At 40.4% G+C, this 19995-nt stretch overlaps 1 protein-coding gene across 5 annotated transcripts in view; it reads left to right on the top strand.

Annotated features, from left to right (window-relative positions):
* PACSIN2 (protein kinase C and casein kinase substrate in neurons 2) overlaps positions 1 to 19995 on the top strand; it is a 127767-nt gene that overhangs the window by 90947 nt on the left and 16825 nt on the right. For all 5 annotated transcript variants that reach the window (XM_048825633.2, XM_048825660.2, XM_075121434.1 and 2 more), the window contains 5 exons: positions 5954 to 6110; positions 7453 to 7688; positions 8503 to 8658; positions 16745 to 16920; positions 18263 to 18383. In XM_048825633.2, the coding sequence (XP_048681590.1) occupies positions 5954 to 6110; positions 7453 to 7688; positions 8503 to 8658; positions 16745 to 16920; positions 18263 to 18383 (846 nt within the window). The remainder of the gene's footprint in view (positions 1 to 5953; positions 6111 to 7452; positions 7689 to 8502; positions 8659 to 16744; positions 16921 to 18262; positions 18384 to 19995) is intronic.

Raw genomic sequence — 19995 nt, forward strand, 5'->3', positions numbered from 1 at the left:
GATGTTTAAATCTGAAATTTCACAGTGTTGTAACCGTGGGGATCCTGACTCAAAAGGGGGATTGTCGGTGGGTTGCAAAGCTGTTGTTGGGGGGCATGGGATTGCCACCCTCACTTCTGTGCTGCCTTCAGAGCTGGACTCCGAAGGCAGCAACCGCGGAGCTTCGTTCAGCTGCAGGAGGTTCCCAGAGGTGGTGGAGGGTCTGAGCTCCCCCCTGAGAGGAGCTGTGCAGTCGATGGACAAGTTCTGTCCCTCCCCAGCCCAGCTGGAGCTAGGAGCTGCTTGCCTGGGGTGCTCCTAGCAGTAGGGGGAAACCAGATTTCACAGGGAAGGGCTTATTTCATGGTCCACGACATGTTTTTTATGGCCGTGAAATTGGTAGGGCCCTAAGTATAGTGTTAGCGGTAATACTCCCCTCACTGGGGCTCAAACATTGCCCTTCATTTGGAGTGACTATTCCTAACAGTGACCCCCATATGTGGTGCTTGCTGTGCCTTGGCGAAGCCCACCTTAAAGAGCACTGTTCAGTTTGTAAACGTTCAAGAGAGGACTTAGGTTGACAACGCAGGATGTTCGCCTTAAGCAGCACCTGCTTGAACAGCCCATGAAGCCTGACGCGATATTGTGGCCTTCCTCAGGCCACAGATTGCCCTCTGGCTCAGAAAGTGCTGCTGCTTCTCGTTCCAGGGTAGGGGTCTCTCTGAAGAAGCACAGGAATCATTCTCCATTGTTGGTGCCAAAGAAGAGGTCGCATAAGTCCAATTGGGAGCACTGCAGGTCCCGGGGCAACTCTTCTGAGATGTGATGCAGATGGTTATTCCATGACACACGTTACATTCCCTCTGTATTGGAGTCTTTCCCTGGACATTCAGTGCAAAGGAACTGAGGGGGTTCGGGGCAGCGCCACCTCATACAGTCAGGGGAGGGGCTATAGGCACGAGGCACAAGCGCCACCCCTCTAGGGGTACTGCTAAGCAAAAAGCTCCGGTGTGTGGGGTGTGCACAGACTCGCTTACAGAGGCGATGTGGGGGGGAGCATGTGGGGTTATTTCGTCTTCCCCCCCGATTTGCTTTTTGGCTTATACTGAGCATGCTCTCACGGACTGAGCATGCTCAGTAACACTGCTGAAGCTGGCTGCCCTCACTGCCCTCCCTCTTTTCACCCCCCCCCACCACCACCCGTGGCAGGCATGGGAATACACATCAGCATCACATCTCAAAGAACCAGTTACAGAAAGTAACTGATTTTGGAACTAAAAATTTAAATCCTCTCTTGTCCCTTTGTTGGTGTTTCTTCCCCACTGGCAGGACTTGGGAGTTCTTTGGAAATATGAAACCACAAACAACATGTTGGGAAAAACACAACAGTATATGCATAAAATAAAATGAGCAAAACCCAACAGTGTATAAGAGATCTGATTGATCTTAGAGTCTGAGTTATTAATTGCCTGCCTTATTGAGGCCCAGAACTCTTATTTGCAATACAGTTCCCCGCCACCCCCAATCTAAATTCTCAGAAATCTCATTAGATTTGGTAATGATCAAATAGATGCTTGCCTCTAGTCCAGCAAAACCAGTGCTCACACCACCAGGCCCACAGTCAGCTCCTCCACTCTGCCACCACCTATCAGGCCCTGTCTAGGGAAGTCAGTGCTGACACTGCTAAGAATCTGAGTAGTAAACACAGATCAGGGTGAGACCCCTGGACTAAATCTGTGATCTCTCAGAAAAAGACCCTTTCCCACCTTTGAACTTAGATTCTTTATCCATTAGACTCCTGGGTCAGGCTGATTCACAGGGTGTATATTGCACCATTCACGAGCCTTTTCATAAATACAATTAAACTTTTAACTAGGGCTGTCGATTAATCTCAGTTAACTAATGCGATTAACTCAAAAAAATTAATCGTGATTAAAACAATCACAATTAATCCCAGTTTTAATTGCACTGTTAAACAATAGAATACCAATTGAAATTTATTAAATATTTTTGGATGTTTTTCTACATTTTCAAATATATTTATTTCAATTGGCAGTGAAGTCACAATAATCTATCAAATGGGATAGCTTATAGTTTCTCGATGTCAGCATTTTTTATTCTTATACTTTTAGAGCTCTGGTGAAAAGTACCTGTCTTTACAGCCCTGGAAAATGATAGCCTATTTTAACCACAGAATGAATTAATATAGAGCAAGCTTTCCACACTGTCTTGCCAATGTGCTTCCACCCCTAGCTGGAGTAGGGGACCATCTCTAGGAATAAATGGTAAATCATTTCCAACATGGATGCAGTTCTTAGCCAGCAGGGGTTCTGGGCGTGATTGTGGGTTTTGTGAGGTAGATGCCTATCCACTAGGAACTGAAAGATAATAGATCATCTTGTTTCATAAGCCTCTGAATGGTTGTTTGAGAGTGGCAGTTTTAAGCCATTACCAACATGGCCAGAAACCTAGAACTAAAAGGTTCTGTCTTACATTATGAATACTACAAGGCATCCAAGTTCTATTAAGTATTGGTATATTAAATCCTATGATCTTGGTAAAAATTTTAAATTTGTAGTATTAAGAAAATATTCTGACTTCCACAGCCATAAAAGTCCCAGAATGTGTAATTAGACACAAAAATAACTGATGCTTATATGAGGTTTCCTTTAGTGGTGGAAGGTAGCATAACCAGTTTTGATAGCATTCAGCTGCAGAACTTGAACCAGAATAATTTTTGAGCAGATATGTCTGTTCCTCCTTCATCAAGAGTCTGATGAAGATCTCTTTTTGTACTGCTCAGTTTTTTTTCTTAATTTACCTAAACTTTGTGTAATTAGTGTAAAGTCATATTTGCTGTTAGTTGTCAGTATAAAGTGAATCATCTCCCAGTTTCTGTTGAAAGTAAGGGAAATGTTAACGTTTCTCTGTTACTGGATGAAAGGTGTATGGCATGGGCACTTTGCCCATTCTTACTTGAGATTGTGGTGACTTTATTTCTAGCTTGTCACATCCTGTTAAGCAGTTATTTAACAGTGAATACACTGTTCTTTGACAAGATTAAAACAAATCACCTTTGTATAGCTAAGCTAGATCAGGTGTCTTTTTGGGAGGAGAGAGGGTAGTAGGTTAGTTGCCACCTGGCATTCTTTGTTTTGCTGAAATGAGTATAGCCCAGTAATTAAGGAATGCTGAACAGATTACTGTAAGGGCATTAGTTGTCAAAGTCAAACAATATTGTCATTTTTGGCATAGAATATTTATGTATGAAATATCAGCATAGCCATTGATGAGCTGAAAATGAAGTGTGGCCTTTTACCTTAATGTAGAAAACAATTGCTTTTGTTTGACCCCTTCTTCTAAAAGTGGGAGGAGTATTCTAAACGTGTACACCCGTTACTCCTGAGGGCATTCTGTGCCAAAAAATTAAATTCTATGCCAAAAATTAAAAATTTTGTGCACAACATTTTAAAATTCTGCAAGTTTTATTTGTCAATAAATAAATGCAGAGGCTCCATCATGGCAGTGGGGAGTACAGGCCACTGGCTGCATGAAGGTGGGAGATCACCCTGCAGCCTCCCCATCTCCCACCCCAAGGACACGGACTCAGTGGTGAGGCCAGATGCAGCAGGTATGGAACAGGCAGGATCCAAGTGTGGAAGGGCTCAGTGTGGGGGATCCAGGTGTGGGGTGAGAGGATTGTGTGTGGGACAGTCTGGGTGCAGGCAGTTCAGTGGGGGGATCTAGGTGTGGGGGGGATCTGGATGCACAGAGGCTCATGGGGGGGGTCCAGATGCAGGGGCAATGGGACTCTGCAGGGGCTTCCAGGTGAAAGTGGTTGGGGCTCAGTGGCGGGGTCTGGGTACTGGGAGAGTGGGGCTTGGGAGGTGGGGGTCTGGTGGCAGCTAATTGGGGCTCAGTGGCATGGGGATCTGGATGTGGGGGCTCAGGATGGGGCTCATCAGGGTGGGGGTTTGAGTGCAGGAAGCTCAGTGGGGGGATGGTCTGGGTGCAGAGGTGGAGGTCCAGAGGCAGGGGATCTGGATGCAGCGGTGTCCAGATGCAGGGTTTGAGGTTCAGTGGCGTGGGATTTGGGTATGGAGGGCTAGGGGGGTTCTGGATTTATGGGGTGAGGTTTGGAGGGGGTGTCTGGGTATGGGAGGTCCAGATGTATGGGGTTGAGTGGATGGGGGAGCAGCTCTTCATACATCTGGACCTCCCATAACCAGACACCCCCACCAAACCTCACCCCATAAATCCAGAACCCCCCGTAGCCCTCCACAACTGAGAGGCGATGGGGGCAGGAAGCAGGGGAGGATGCTGAGCTTCCTGCAGCTCTGGGAGGTTTCTGGGGGTGGGTCTGATTCCAGCTCGGGGTAGGAGCCACTGGCTGGTGTGTCTCCAGCCCTGCGGCGATTAACCTCTCTGACGGCTGCTTCTGGTGCCTGAAACAATGATCCTGCGCAGCTAGGGAGTAGTGAGTGACTGCTCATGCAGCTTCCCTTTGCTTCTTGTCAGAAAGTCACTTTTCTGCGGGGAAGCAAAGACATATGCGGGGAATATGAATTCTGTGCATGCGCAGTGGCACAAAATTCCACCTCGAGTAACCCGTGTACTTGATTGTAGAACTATTCTGAATCAAGTGGATTTACAGATAGGTTACTTTGCTGTCTTGTTCAGTTTTCAGTCATTTACAAAGTTATGTGCTAAAATTTTGTAAAAAGTAAACCTAAAAGATTTGGTGAACAGCTTCATGTGTTTAGGACCTCAGATCACTATCAGACAGTGTCTAGATGTGAAGACGTCAAATACGTTTTAATATGAAATACTTGAATACAAGTTCATCCTCCACCTGACAACCAAATTCTGTGTTCCTTTGCAGTTAAGTGGTTTTGACAAACAAGTTGAGTAACTAATTCTCATATTTATAGATTGGACAAATTCTGTTAATTGTTTTTAAATGTTTACAAAAGCTTTACAGTGCCTGTGGTTTTTTTTTTCCTCCACTGGCTGCACATTAATAATGGACCTGGTGTTGGCTCTCAGTTTCTTCCCAAATGGAACTTTACAGTACCTTCTAGAGCTAGCTAATTACTTACTCCATATTTTAATCTGTTTCACTGTTAAAAATCTGCTGCCTGTCCTCTGAGTCTCTGCCAGACTTGAAGTGGTTGAGCTCTTCCATGTTGCATTCTTAAACTATGTACTCCTTCACCCTGGAGATTTCATTTAAATGTCATACTAAATGTAAATTTCATAGTGCTCCTGTATTCATTCATTCTTAACTGTAGTTTCCATAATACAGAAAGGTGCAGTTTGTTTTAACACATTGAACAGCAAAGTAGGACGTGGCTATTGAACCCCTTAGTGATGGGTGTTAAAGTAAAATCTTGTGTTTCTGTGTTGAGGTTAAAGTAGAAAATCAGGAGGCAAAAATTAGAATATTTTATTATGCAAACATCAAATAATACTGTAAAGCAATTGTTCTTAAGAAAAATTTCTCCTGGTGACGAACTTAAACTGCAGCCATAATTACGTTACAAAAGGGCTATAATTTTATTACAGTCCTAGATGCTATTAGTGCAGAAGTGCTGATGTTAATGTATGTTGGTGGTTCTGTTTTTATCTTAGTGTAACTTTCAAAGTGGACCACTCTATTTTTAGCAGGAAAGCATGCAGTGTGACCCTTGAGCAACAATGTTATTGGCTCGCTGTAGTCTTCTGTAAAAAAAACATGGTACTTGAAATTAAAATCTCATGTTCAGCTCTCCTCCTTAAAAGATAAATTTTCTCATACTTTCTTTTAAGTTAACTTAGCCCTTTCTGTTGAAAATTTATGCTATAAACAGTGGATTCTTACTGTTTGGTTCCCATTTTCATGCTGTTCTATTAATTGCTGATAGACTGGAGATTTGCCTCTCTTGTGGCCCACAGCTTTCAAGTAGCAATTCCTAAATATTTTTTGTATTCCTAGGTTGGAAATTATAAACGTACAGTAAAGCGAATTGATGATGGTCACAGACTTTGCAGCGATCTCATGAACTGTATTCATGAACGTGCAAGAATAGAGAAGACCTATGCTCAGCAGCTTACAGAATGGGCAAAAAGATGGAAACAACTTGTGGAAAAAGGTAACCAAAATGTCATGAGATGAAGAAAATAGTTTCAAAAGGAGCATTGCAACATTAGTGATTACAAGGTGAAAGGGTCCACAGAATTTCTTAGCCTCTTAATGGATTCTTTACAAAAACACCAAATGCTGTAAAAGATGAGCACAGTTATCAAAACTAAATTAAGGCATCCACTCCTGTACCCGTGACTTGCTTGCTTGTTCCATGTCAAAACAAGTGAATCTTCCCTTCCTTGCTCAGAGGTTCTTATAGATGTGTAGTACAAGAGAACTTTTCAGGTAAGTAGTGGTAGAAGACCCACATTATGGAGACTGCAGTTGAATATTAAGAAGTCAGTGGCAGTTCTGGTGGCGTATCAGCAGTGAAGGGACTGTGAATCAATTTCAAGGAAGGCTGCTTTGACTGTGATTAATACATAATTACAGAAGATTTGGGCATCATGGTGGACTACAAATTAACACGAGTGCCCAGTGTGGTGCTATGACCAAAAGAGCAAATACGGTTTTTTAGTATATAAACAGAAGTCTATCAAATAGGCTGTTAAGATTATATCAAAATAGCGATACATCAAGTAGGGAAGTTATTACCTCTGCATGTGGCACTAATGAGGCCACTAGTCGAATACTGTATTCTTTCATAGTGGTTTATAGAGGCACAAAAATTTTGAAAAATTGGTGAGGGTTCAGCAAATGATGGAAGGACTGAAAAACATACTGTATGGTGAGACTTAAGGAACTCAATCTATTTAGCTTATTGAAGAGATGGTTAAGAGGTGAATTGATGGTGGTCTACAAGAACCTACCTAGGAAGAGAATATCTGATGATAGAGGCCTTTCTAACAGTCAAAGGCATAATAAGATCCAGTGGTTAGAAGTTGAATCTTGAAACTGAAAAAAAAGGTGTTATTTATTAGAGAGGGTAATTAACCTCTGGAATAATTCACCAAGGGATGTGGTGGATTGCAGTCACTACAAATCTTTAAATCAAACTTAGATTTCTTTCTAAAAAATATGCTATAATTCAACCTCACATTGAGTTTGATGTCAGAATTAATGGTTTAAATTTTATGGCCTGTGTTATGCAGAAAGTCAGACTAAATTATCGAAATGGTTCATTCTGGACCTAAAATCTATTAATCTGTAATTACATAATGTTTAAAACAAGCATGAAAATACACTAATCTCTAATTTAAGATGTAAAATACAAAAATAGGATTATGGATTATGTACAACTAAATACAGTATAAGAACTCAGTATCAACAAATAGCTTGAGATGGCTTTTTAGGGATGAAAGTCCTGTGTGTTGTGATTTATTGAAAATGATTTGTCCTGTTGTGTTTAGGTCCACAGTATGGAACAGTAGAAAAGGCTTGGCATGCAGTTATGTCAGAAGCTGAAAAAGTGAGTGAATTACATCTAGACATAAAAAGTGCACTGATGAATGAGGACTTTGAAAAGATCAAGAACTGGCAGAAGGAGGCCTTTCATAAGCAAATGATGGGAGGATTTAAGGAAACGAAAGAAGCAGAAGATGGATACAGAAAGGCACAGAAACCCTGGGCAAAAAAGCTAAAAGAGGTACAGCAGTAGCTTGCATGTTGTGCGTCAGTATATTGATACCTCATAGAAATCACTAAAGTGAGAAAAAACACAGTCTACTGGATTCTTTCTCAATTAGATGTCTGCTGAGCTGTAGCTCACGAAAGCTTATGCTCAAATAAATTGGTTAGTCTCTAAGGTGCCACAAGTACTCCTTTTCTTTTTACTTCAGAGCCTCTTCTGAAGAAAAATCTTCTCTTGATATTTTCTCAGTAACCACTGCACCCTCTCCAACCTCAGTAACCTGAGCATAGTTCTGGAGAAGGTGGAGTTAACCTATTTTTCTGCCCTTTTACAGCATCTGTTTGTACAGATATAGGATTTAGGACTTAGTTGAGGCACATGCTACAGGAAAAATGAGTTCAAGGAAAAACATCCTGAGAGAAATGGAGAGACTGATTGGTTGAACATTGTGTCTGTTATTTAAAGGTGTGTATGGGAGGGGGCTCACGGGGGAGACACAGGCACAAGCAAAAAATTTTATTCAGGGCTTTCTGAGAGGCATCACTGAATCTTTCTTTCCTCAGTAAGTTTATTAAGCTAAACTGAGTGACAGTAACTTATTTTGTATGGAAGGAGAATGTCAGATCTTATAATATTTAGTTTCCTCACGCTCGTTCTCCTACATTGTATTGTGATTAAATTGCTTGAGCATAGCAATGGGTCTGATTGTAAGGTTCTTCCAAACAAAATGCCAGTTTTTTCATGACAGTGAAGTTACTCATTCATACATAGCTGCTGCTGATTATTTGTAAATTGTACCAGACAGAAAGATTCAAAACTTCATTTGTAGGTGGAAGCTGCTAAGAAAGCATACCATGCAGCATGCAAAGAAGAGAAACTGGCTATATCCCGAGAAATGAACAGCAAAGCAGATCCAGCACTGAATCCAGAACAACTTAAGAAATTACAAGACAAAGTGGAAAAAAGCAAACAAGATGTGCTAAAGGTAAACTCTGCATGCTAGTGTACTGTTCACATTTAACATTCTGTGCATGCTACTTTGCAAATCTCTGTGTATGGAATATATGCACAGCGAACTGCAGTACAAGCGAGTGCGATGTTGGAGTGACAAACTCATTATATGCAGCAGGGCACATTTTAAATTATGGTCCTTGTGCCAGAGCCACAGTGTTAGTAACACATACAACCCTCTCTCCACAGCACGTGTCAAGGGCAGGTTTGTAACAATAACAATGGTAATATATGAGCCTTACACAGTACTATTGCTTCCAGTATCGCAGAGTGTGGAGGGAGAAACGGAGTTCTAGGGGTGGGGTGATGACTGATTTACCCTTTCAGTTTAGAGGGGCCATGAGCTGGGCGTAATAAAGCTTATCTGCAACATGCAAATTGTCTTATTTGGCTGCAGAATGTACCTCTTTAGCACAGTTAAATAGTGTATGAAAGGCAATTGGGTCAAATTGATGCTATGTTAAAAAGAGTAAATGTTTCTGTGAAATTTCCCTACCAGTTGCCCCATTTGGGCATCCTTTACTCACTCAGATCCTCTCTGCTCTTTTTCTTCTCCCCCTCTTTTGAGTGATTTCCCCATATGGGGTGCCATTCTCTGGGGTGTAAGAAGGGGAAAAAGCAGCCTTGCCTTTCCTTGACCCCCCAGGGCTCAGCATTACATTCTTGTAGTGATTTATTAGCATTATAGATAGATGTAGTAAGTGTTCTCGTGTACATATTCAGAGCCTCACCTTTAATAAGTGTCCTATATGTTCCCATTGAATTGAAAGGACAAATAATTAATATTCCCAGACCTATGTGAATTCCTTTTTTATGTCTGTAAGTTGTACGGTGCAAAGACCTAGTCAGAGATAGATCAAAGAACCATACATTTAAAGGATAGATCTAACTTGATTTGATTTAGCTGGTTCTTGTCAGTTTCTCTTATAACTTTAAAATATAGTTTTTGGTAATCACAATTTTTCGTGATTAGAGTGACTTTGTGTAAGGCACATTCCTGATGCGTGCTCAGCCTGTTCCTTATTTACTAGAAGGACACACAGCAAGACAGGCCCACCTCACTTTTTCTCCTGGAGCACTCTGAGAGCTTCTTCTGAATCAGAGGGAGAAGGGCCCACCAAGCCTGATCAGGCTCCATCATCTAGTGCTCCTGTGAGCTGAGGCTCTACTCGAAACTCCCAGGCTCTCTTTATTTAAGACATCGAACACTTCAACTACCAATCCTGATAGAGCAGCTAAGACCTCGTCTACCCAATCATCAAAGGGGCTGTGGGAACAGTGTCTTCCTAATGAGCGCAGGCCTAGGTCACCCACCCAGGGGCCTAGTAAAATGAGGCAAACATCTCCTCAAGTCTTGCAGCCAAAAGGCAGTTCTGGCTCAAATAGGTCTCTCTGATATTCAGCACTGGACCAGTCAGAGTACCCACAGTACCTCTTGAAAGAGCACTCCACAGTTGACCTGGTACCAACCCCTGTATATCTATTTTGATTCAGTCTGTACCCAGGACTGCCAGCTGCAGTGCAGATGCTTCTAGCACAGACTTTCTGTGCCTTCTGTACCAAGTGATTGTGTGCTGACTGCACAGCCAGAATCAAGCTTGCTTTCATTGTCTACCTTTTGCCTCTGTACCAATGAGCTCTACTGTTCAGGTTGTGGGTGGGATCTGAGATCACCATATGACACTAGAGAGGTTAGCTCACCTTTTAGAGTAAGAATATTTGGTTGAGTCTCCCTTTTTCAGCATAGTAGGGAGGTATCGCCAGTTGATAAGAGTGAGATAATAGTAACAGGGGATTCGATCATTAGAAATATAGATAGCTGGGTTTATGATGACCAGGAGAACAACATGGTGAATTGTTGTTCACCAGCTGGATGCAAAGATTGTGGATCTCTTGAGACATCTAGACAGGCTTATGTGCAGTCTTGGGGAAGAGCCAGGTGGTTATACATGTAGGCACCAGTGACATAAAGAAAGGTAGGAGAAAGGTCCTGGAGGCTAAATTTAGGCTGTTAAGTCAGAGACTGAAGTCTGGGACGTCCATGGGAGCATTCTCTGACATTCTTCCAGTTCTACGTAACAGGTCAGACAGACACAGGCAGAATTGGAGGGTCTTAATGCATGGATGAGATGATGGTGTATTGAGGATGGGTTTAGGTATATTAAGAACTGGGGAACCTTTTGCGAAAGTAGGAGCCTATACAGGAAGGATGGGCTCCACCTAAACCAAAACAGAACCAGATTGGTGACATGTAAAATTAAAATGTTGTAGATGAGGTTTTAAACTAGGGGCTGGGGGAAAGTTGACGGGTGTGGAGGAGCACACGGTTTGGACAGACATCCTTAATGGAGGATCTTTTAATGGGGATTGTCTATATCCTAGTAAAGAGGAAAGGCTAGAAATTGATAAAGTACAGGCAGGAACTGAAGAGAAACAGTCAAATGCAAAAGAGTCACATTCAATTACATTGCATAATGGCAGACAGCTAAAAAGTGACAAATTTTATAAGTGCTTATGTACAAATGCTAGAAGTCTAAACACTAGTATGGGTGAACTTGAGTGCCTGTTATTAAATAAGGATATTGAGATAATAGGTATCACAGAAGCTTGATGGAATGACGATAATCAATGGGACACAGTAATACCAGGGCACAAAATATATAAGAATGACAGAGTAGGTTATGTTGGAGGGGGTGTGGCACTGTATGTGAAAGAAAGCATAGAATCAAATATAATAAAAATCTTAAATAAATCAAACTGTACCATAGAATCTTTGTGGATAGAAATTCCATGCTTGAATAAGAAGAATATGGCAGCAGGAATATACTACTGACCACCTGACCAAGATGGTGATGGTGACTGGTAAACGGTCCGGGAGATTAGAGGGGCTATGATAATTAAAAACTCAATAATAATGAGGGATTTCAACTATCTCCACATTGACTGGGTACATGTCTCCTCAGGACGGACTGCAGAGATAACATTTCTAGACATCATAAATGATTGCTTCTTTGAGCAGCTAGTCCTGGAACCCACAAGGGGAGAGGCAGTTCTTCTAGTCCGCAGTGGAGCACAGGATCTTGGTCAAGAGGTGCATAAAGCTGAACCACTTGGTAATAGCGACCATAATATAATTGAATTTAAATATCTTTGGGGAAGAGGGGGATATCAAAGAAGCCCACTATAGTGAGATTTAACTTCAGAAAGGGGAACTATGCAAAAATGAGGAAGCTAGTTAAATGCCAATTAAAAGGAACAATCACAAGAACAAAATGCCTGCAAGTGGCATGGAAACTTTTTAACACCACAGTAGAGGCTCAAACTAAATGTATACCCCAAATTAAAAAGCATAGTAAGAGAATCAAAAAAGTGCTACCATAGCAAAACAACAAAGTAAAAGAAGTGGTAAGAGGCAAAAAGGAATCCTTTACAAAATGGAAGTTAAATCCTACTGAGGAAAATAGAAAGGAACATAAATTCTGAGAAGTGGAGTGTAAAAGTATTAGGTAGGCCAAAAAAGAATTTGAAGAGCAACTAGCAAAAGACTCAGAAACTAGCAGCAAAAAAATGAAATACATTAGAAGCAGGAGGCCTGCTAAACAATCAGTGGGGCCACTGGATAATCAAGATGCTAAAGGAGCATTCAAGAAAGATGAAGCCGTTGCGGAGAAGCTGCATGAATTCTTTGCATCGGTCTTTATTGCTGAGGATCTGAGGGAAATTTCCACACATGAGCCAGTCTTTTTAGATAAGACATCTGAGGAACTGTCCCCTATTGAGGTGTCAGTAGAGGAGTTTTTGGAACAGAATGATAAATTAAACAATAGTGAGTCTCCAGGGCAAGATGGTATTCACCCAGGAGTTTTGAAGGAACCCAAATATGAAATTGCACAACTACAAACTATGGTATGTAATCTATCACTTAAATCAGCGTCTGCACCACATGCCTGGAGGATAGTTAATATGATACTAATTTTTTAAAAAGGACTCCAGAGGCAATCCTGTCAATTACAGGCCAGTAAGCCTAACTTCAGTACCAACTAAATTGGTTGAAACTATACTAAAGAACAGAATTATCAGATACATAGATGAACACTATTTGTTGGGAAAGAGTGAACGTGGTTTTTGTAAAGGGAAATCATGCCTCATTAATCTATTAGAATTCTTTGAGGGGGGTCAATAAACATTTGGACAAGGGTGATCCAGTGGATATAGTATACTTGAACTTTCAGAAAACCAAACTTAAGCAAAGTAAGCTGTCATAGGATAAGAGGTAAGGTCCTCTCATGGATCAGTAACTGGTTAAAAGACAAGAAACAAAAGATAGGGATAAGTGATCAGTTTTCAGAATAGTGAGAGGTAAATATTTGTGTCCTGCAGGAATCTGTACTTGAACCAGTGCTGTTCAACATACTCAGAATCATAAATGATCTGGGAAAAGGGGTAAATAATGAGGTGGCAACATTTGCAAACGATAGAAAGTTACTCAAGACAGTTGAATCCAAAGCAGACTGCTAAGAGTTACAAAAAGATCTCACAAAAATGGGTGACTGGGCAACAAAGTAGCAGGTGAAATTCAGTGTTGATAAATGCAAAGTAATGCACATTAGAAAACATACTCCCAACTATACATACAAAATGATGGGATCTAAATTAGCTGGTATCACTCACAAAAGAGATCTTGGAGTCATGGTGAATAATTATCTGCAAACATCCGCTCAGTGTGCAGTGGCAGTCAGAGCTAACCGAATGTTAGGAAACATTGGGAAAGAGATAGATAAGAGAGAAAATATCGTAATGCCACTATATAAATCCACGCTTTGAATACTGCTTGCTGTTCCAGTCTCCCATCACAAAAAAGATATTTTAGAATTAGAAAAGGTACAGAAAAGGGCAACAAAAATGATTAAGGGTATGGAACAGCATCCATATGAGGAGAGATTAAAAACACGGGCTGTTCAGCCTTAAAAAGAGATGACTAAGGGGGATATAACAGAGGTCTATAAAATCATGAAGGGTGTGGAGAAAGTGAATAGGGAAGTGCTATACACCCTTCACATAACACAAGAACCAGGGGTCAGCTTTAAACAAAAGGAAGTACGTCTTCACACAACGCACAGTCAACCTGTGGAACTTGTTGCCGGGGATGTTGTGAAAGCCAAAATTACAACTGGGTTCAAAAAAGAATTAGATAAATTCATGGAGGATAGGTCCATCAATGGCTATTAGCCAAGATGGTCAGGGATGCAACCCCATGCTTTGCGTGTCCCTTACCTCTGACTGCCAGGAGCTGGGACTGGAGAGTGGGATGGATCACTCAATAATTGCCCTGTTCTGCTCATTCCCACTGAAGCACCTGGCATTGGCCACTGTCGGAAGACTGGCTACTGGGCTAGATGGACCATTGGTCTGACCCATTATGTCCATTTTTATGTTCATTCACTTTTTTCACTCTTACAAGCCCTACTGGTCTGAGAGGGAATCCAGGATTCTCCTTTATAAACACAGACCCCTGGAATCCTTCTGGGGGGACGTTCACCCTAATATCTGCCCTCATGGCTTGCAGCCTCTTACACGTATAATATGCAGTCTTGCCCTACTTGGGCCCTTAGGGTATGCAGTCAGTTAGGAAGTCTCACTCTAGTGCCTTCTCTAGAGTAAGAGCTCCCTCTCCTACAAGATATCATAGGTCAACTCAAGAGGGACATTTGGTAGAGCTTCACAGCCTGCACCATTAAGAACAGGACAGTGAGCATGAACACCTGCAGGAAATGGAAGAGTAACTGATTTCGAGCAGCGGTATCTTTTTTCCTTACCAGACGAGAAAGATGGTGCCTTCCACTTAGAGCCATCCAGATTAATTTAAAATCTGCCAAACTCACCGAGCGCACCTTCATGCTTAAGACCTCCAAACTTCCCAAGAAGCTTACCTCCAAGTAAACGTTAGAACTCAGTCATTAGCCTAGCGTGCACAACGTTTGTAGCTGTGCTATGTGAATCAGCTACTGAAATAATGACTGACAACATGACAGCAATGTTTTGTCAATATAAAAGGAGTGGCATGGTCATCTCCCCCTTCCTCTGCCAAGAAGCAATTAGTCTCGAACAGGCATATTCCACGCTAAATCGCACCAGTGGCTCTAGCAGGCTTACAGAACATCCTGGTGAACCAGCTCAGCAGGCAGTTTTCAGATGACCTTGAGTAGAGGACTTGATCCTGCAAAGCATCTTCCATAGGATATATAAAAATAGATCTTTTTTACTACAGACTAGGACAAGAAATGCCACATATTCTGGTTAAAGGGGGGCTGGCTGGCGCCCAGGCTCCATGTTGGATTTTCTCTTTATCCCATGGGCACTGGAGATCATGTTCACCTACCCACCAATCACATTAATACCAAGGGTCTGAGGAAACTCAAGCAACTTTCAACAGTAATGATCATTCTAGTCCCAGGTTGGCCCAAACAGTTATGTTCTTTAACCTAATGAACTTGTCAGCACAGTCCGTGATCACAGTACCTGTTCTACCTGACATCAATTCTCAAAACGAAGGTCAGATGCAACCCAGACAAAGTATCTTTACCTCTGATAGTGTAGATGCTGGCTGGCTAACTACCATTGAAAGAAGTTGTTCAGCTGAAATCCAGAACATCTCGGTGCATAGCAAAAACCACTCTACTAGATTGATCTAAATGGAAAATATCTTCCTTTGGAAGCTCTAATTTCTGCTATTCAGGACTGTCTTCTATTCGTAAAGCATTCAGGACTATCCATTGGCTCTGTAAGGGTACGTTTGGTAGCAATAGCAGCACATCACTTCCTGTTTCAGGGGTTGCATGCTATTTTCTCACCATATAGTGAATAGATTCCTCAAGAGCCTCATTCATGTATTTCCCAGTTCAGGAATCCCCTCCTTCCTGGGACCTCAACATAGTATTAGATGGTTTAATGGGACCATCTTTGAGCCCTAGCAACCTGCTCTTTATACCATCTATCCATAAAGAGTGTCTCTTCAGTTGCTGTAACATTAGCTTGGAGGATAGAAGAAATTCCACATGGCTGGTCGACCTCACACGATGTTTCACAAAGACAAAGTAATTTAGGCCACACTCTAAGTTTTTGCCAGAATTTTCTTTATTTGTACTTAAATCAACAGATTCTGCCAGTTTTCTTCCCCAAACCCCACAAACTAAGGGAAAGCTGAGCTGCACAGCCTTGATGTGGCTAGGGCTCTTTTATATTACCTGGACAGAACAAGACCCTTCAGGAGCTTCCTTGGGCTGTTTTATACCATTTGTAGATAGGGTTAAAGGTCAGGAAACATACGCATTTAGACAGTCTTTGCGTGGATCTGTATTAAATCCTATTATGATATAGTTAAATTAGATCCATCCTTGCATGGATTCCATGACTCACCCTCCATTCCTGCTATGGAGTCCTATACCATCTGGATTCTGTATTAGTGAAGGAATTGAGAGATGGCTGGGCCTGCCTTTTGTGTCCTTGGGTGGTGGCATGCAAGAGCATCCAGAGTACAGCCACAGCCCCAACAGACGCTGCTAGCCAAAATAATCTGATTTTGTGTGCATTGGGCATATGTGTAGCAGAAGTGGAAACCACATGGACAGCACTTTTTGAATCATAGTTACTGTAAGGTAACTGCTCTTTCTTGGCTGTCTCCTGATCTTATCACCAAGTGATCTGAATGCATCTGCTTTACAGATGTCTCTGGAACTCCTACATATGGTACTTAAAATGCTTAAAGAAAATGGAATCTAGATAGCCCTAGGTGATTCATACTCTCATTAGCTCAATTGCTTTCAATACTTTTACAAGATTTCATTACCTTGCAAATGAAAATTGCCCCCTCTTATGGCAGTCTGAGCTGTTGCGTAACACATGACCTAGAACAAATTAACTTTACTAAGATAAATAAAGCAGATGTTCCTATTATAGTCTCGATATTGATTGTTACAGTATTGACCAGTTCACCATTCTGTGAACCTCTTGTTATAGGCAATTAGTAACCACAAGAACAACTTGCACTGCATCTTTTTCAGACAAAAGAAAAGTATGAAAAATCACTGAAAGACCTGGATTATGTTACACCTCAGTATATGGAAAATATGGAGCAGGTATTTGAACAATGTCAGCAGTTTGAGGAAAAACGTCTGCGTTTCTTCCGGGAAGTGTTACTAGAAGTTCAGAAACACCTTGACTTATCTAATGATGTGAGGTAAATTTAAAAGACTTAAAACATTTCTTGCTAAAATTGCTTTAATGTGGCCATTAAATATTGTGCATCCAGTAAACTAGAGTTTACAATAGTCTTTCTAAAGTATGTGTCTTTTACATTAAATCTAAAGATTCTAATAATTCAATGTTAAGCCATTTCCATTCTTTAATTTATTAGTTTTGTCCAGGATCAGATGTTGGGAAGACGATGCTAATCTGGTAGCCTGCTTTAAAATTAGGTGATTTGAGATTTTATTGTTCCACTCTTAATTAAGGTTTTCAGAAGTGAACGCTTGCCAATTATTAAAAGGAAATCCTCTTTAGAATTTAATTTAGAATTTAGATTTTAGAGTTTAGAATATAAAAATGGCAGAATAGAAAGTTAAATATGCTTTTAGTGGCTTGAAATAACACTTGGTTCTTGACAGGCTAAACAAGAATTCATTAATCTCAGACTACACAGATATAACTGCATAAACATGTCTGAAACTAATTGTTAAAGGGACAAGACTGAAGTAGTACTGGAGATATTGAAACAATTTTCCATTTGAAATGGATTCAAATGTGAGGTAACTGTTTTAAAGAGAGTCCACCATTATTTGGGATCTTGCCCATATCTTTGTTCTGAAGGCTATTTTTACACTTCATCTATTTCTCTTTTCTTGCACAGATTACTCTAATTGCTGACAACATTGCCAAGAAATATATATTGTATGGAAACATAATGGCCAATTATTGGGTTCATTCTTTGTATTAAAAATTCATATCCCTATTGACTATACTTCAGATTTCTGGCATTTCAGGTTTTTCTAGTTTAGCTTAATTTTCCTAGTAAATATGTTTATGAACATAATTTACATTAGAATTAATTAATTCTACACTAAAACTATAATAAAAACAGTCTCCAGTCTAGACTAGGCAAGCTGGATGAAAATCTGCATAACTGGGTTTTTAGGTAATATTATAAATGAGTTCATACAAAAACTGGTAAACATTTATCACTTATAATTTGCGATCACTGATTAATGGCTACACAGAGTGTGGTACATAAAATGACTTAAATAAAACAAACACAACCTTGAGAGTTATCAAAAACTCAATATCTGGGCTATATAGCTTTTCTTTTTATTTTGCCATTTTTGCTAAGTTTTGCACAAGAATTTCATACAGATGTATTTGTCCTCATGTAAATCATGGTGTTCTGGCTCATGTAAATCTTGGCTCATGGTGTTTTGGCTCATGTAAATCATGGTAAAAGTATACATTTTTCTATTCTGATTAGTGGGTTTATCAGATTTCTAGCAAACATATATGTTAAATGAGAAAACAAATTTGTCTTCTAGTTACAAAAATATCTATCGTGAATTGGAGCAAAATATCAAAACCGCGGATGCTATTGAAGATCTGAGGTGGTTTAGAGCTAATCATGGTCCAGGGATGTCAATGAATTGGCCTCAATTTGAGGTAAGAATTTACCCCTTTTAAAAACCTGTTTTTTTGATACTTGACTTTCATTCCTTCTTTTCCTTAATGGAACAGTAATTTTTTGTTTAAAAAGCTGAATATTCCTTGCCTCCCTATTTTTCTCAATTTTTTTAATAGTTTTTGGTCACTGAATCTAACACTTGTAAAAAGCTCTGATAGTTAAAATCATTCATATGTCACTTTTGTGGGTGAGTTTGTTGTGAACTATGCTTTTGCTGGCACAACTGTCTCTCGCTTCCAGATAAAACATCCTGCATACTCTGTGCTATGACTTGGACTTTAACTCCTATCCTGTTAATATCAACAAGCAGCTAAATGAAGTACAGAAAGCAAGGGCTTTGCTGTAAGAAAACATAACTAAACCACTTGTAAATTGATCCTATTGAAGACTTGAGTGTTTAAAAATCCATGTAAAAGTCAAGAATTATTTTTACTTAACTTGTTTCCAACACCTATACAGAAAGCAGTAGTAAGTTTCACTATAAACTGTAATTGCTACTAGATACCATTAAGAGCATCCTGAAGACAAGTTTCTATGTAATTTACTCCATCTTTCTAGTTATCTGTTTTATATACTGGCAACTAGTTCACGTAACGTATCACAAGGCAGGAATCTGGACTGGATGTTGGCCATATAAACTTGTTTTGTAGTGGCTGTTAACATATCTTCCCCCAAATAAAATGGGTGCTAAAAGTATACTTAATTGGAAGGAGCAGAACTTTTTAAAAAGTTTCAGCTAATTTGGGGGCACCAAGTTGATGGAATTAAAATGTCACTTTCCTCAGTAAGGGAACATTGGAGACTACATGCTTGAGATCACTGCCTGGGAAAATGCATTTTAGCACTATTAATGTGTTGTGGTGATTTCTTTTTTGTTTTGTTTTTAAATATCTTGTGGGTGAGGGGGCGGTTTCCACATGGATGAAATGCTGGTATCAGGATACTAGTGGAGTGAGGGTGGGAAAGCTCAAATTTAAGATAAAAATATTATGCTGTTGGGTTTCTTGGTGTGACGTTTTGAATGACATGACTACAGTTGCTTTTTATGCATGTGCTGTGCCAGGCCTTTTGATATATAAGATGCAGATACAAATATAATGTAAGTTATTATTTTTCTAATAGAATAATATAATTTTTTCTTTACATGCAACAAGGATGAAGTAAGTAAAAAATTTTATGGTCATATTTATAAATGTTGTTGTCATACACATTAAGTATGATTAAAGCAATGGTCCTTGTTAAGTTATGGTACTGTAAACTTCCAATTTATATCTATACAAAGTTGTTCAAAGAACTTGTTCTCTATTGAAAACAAATTGATGTCTGCTTGTTAAGACTGATAGAGCTTACTAATTGTGTAAGCCGGGGTAGTCAATTATATTTTGTCAAGTGTCAAATTTCTTGGTCAAAATTCAGCTCCCCTTCCCATACCCCCCAGTTGCCCCCCCCAACTCCCCGATCACTCGTTGGCTCCCCACCCAAAGAGTAGGGTGACCGTATTTCCCTAAACTGAAAACGGGACACATGGGGGTGGCCTGCACCACCTGGTGTTGCTGCTCCCCCCCCCAATATTCCTCTGTGCCCCCAATT

Source organism: Caretta caretta, chromosome 1 (assembly GCF_965140235.1).
Source record: "Caretta caretta isolate rCarCar2 chromosome 1, rCarCar1.hap1, whole genome shotgun sequence".
In the NCBI taxonomy this organism is placed as follows: Eukaryota; Metazoa; Chordata; order Testudines; family Cheloniidae; genus Caretta; species Caretta caretta.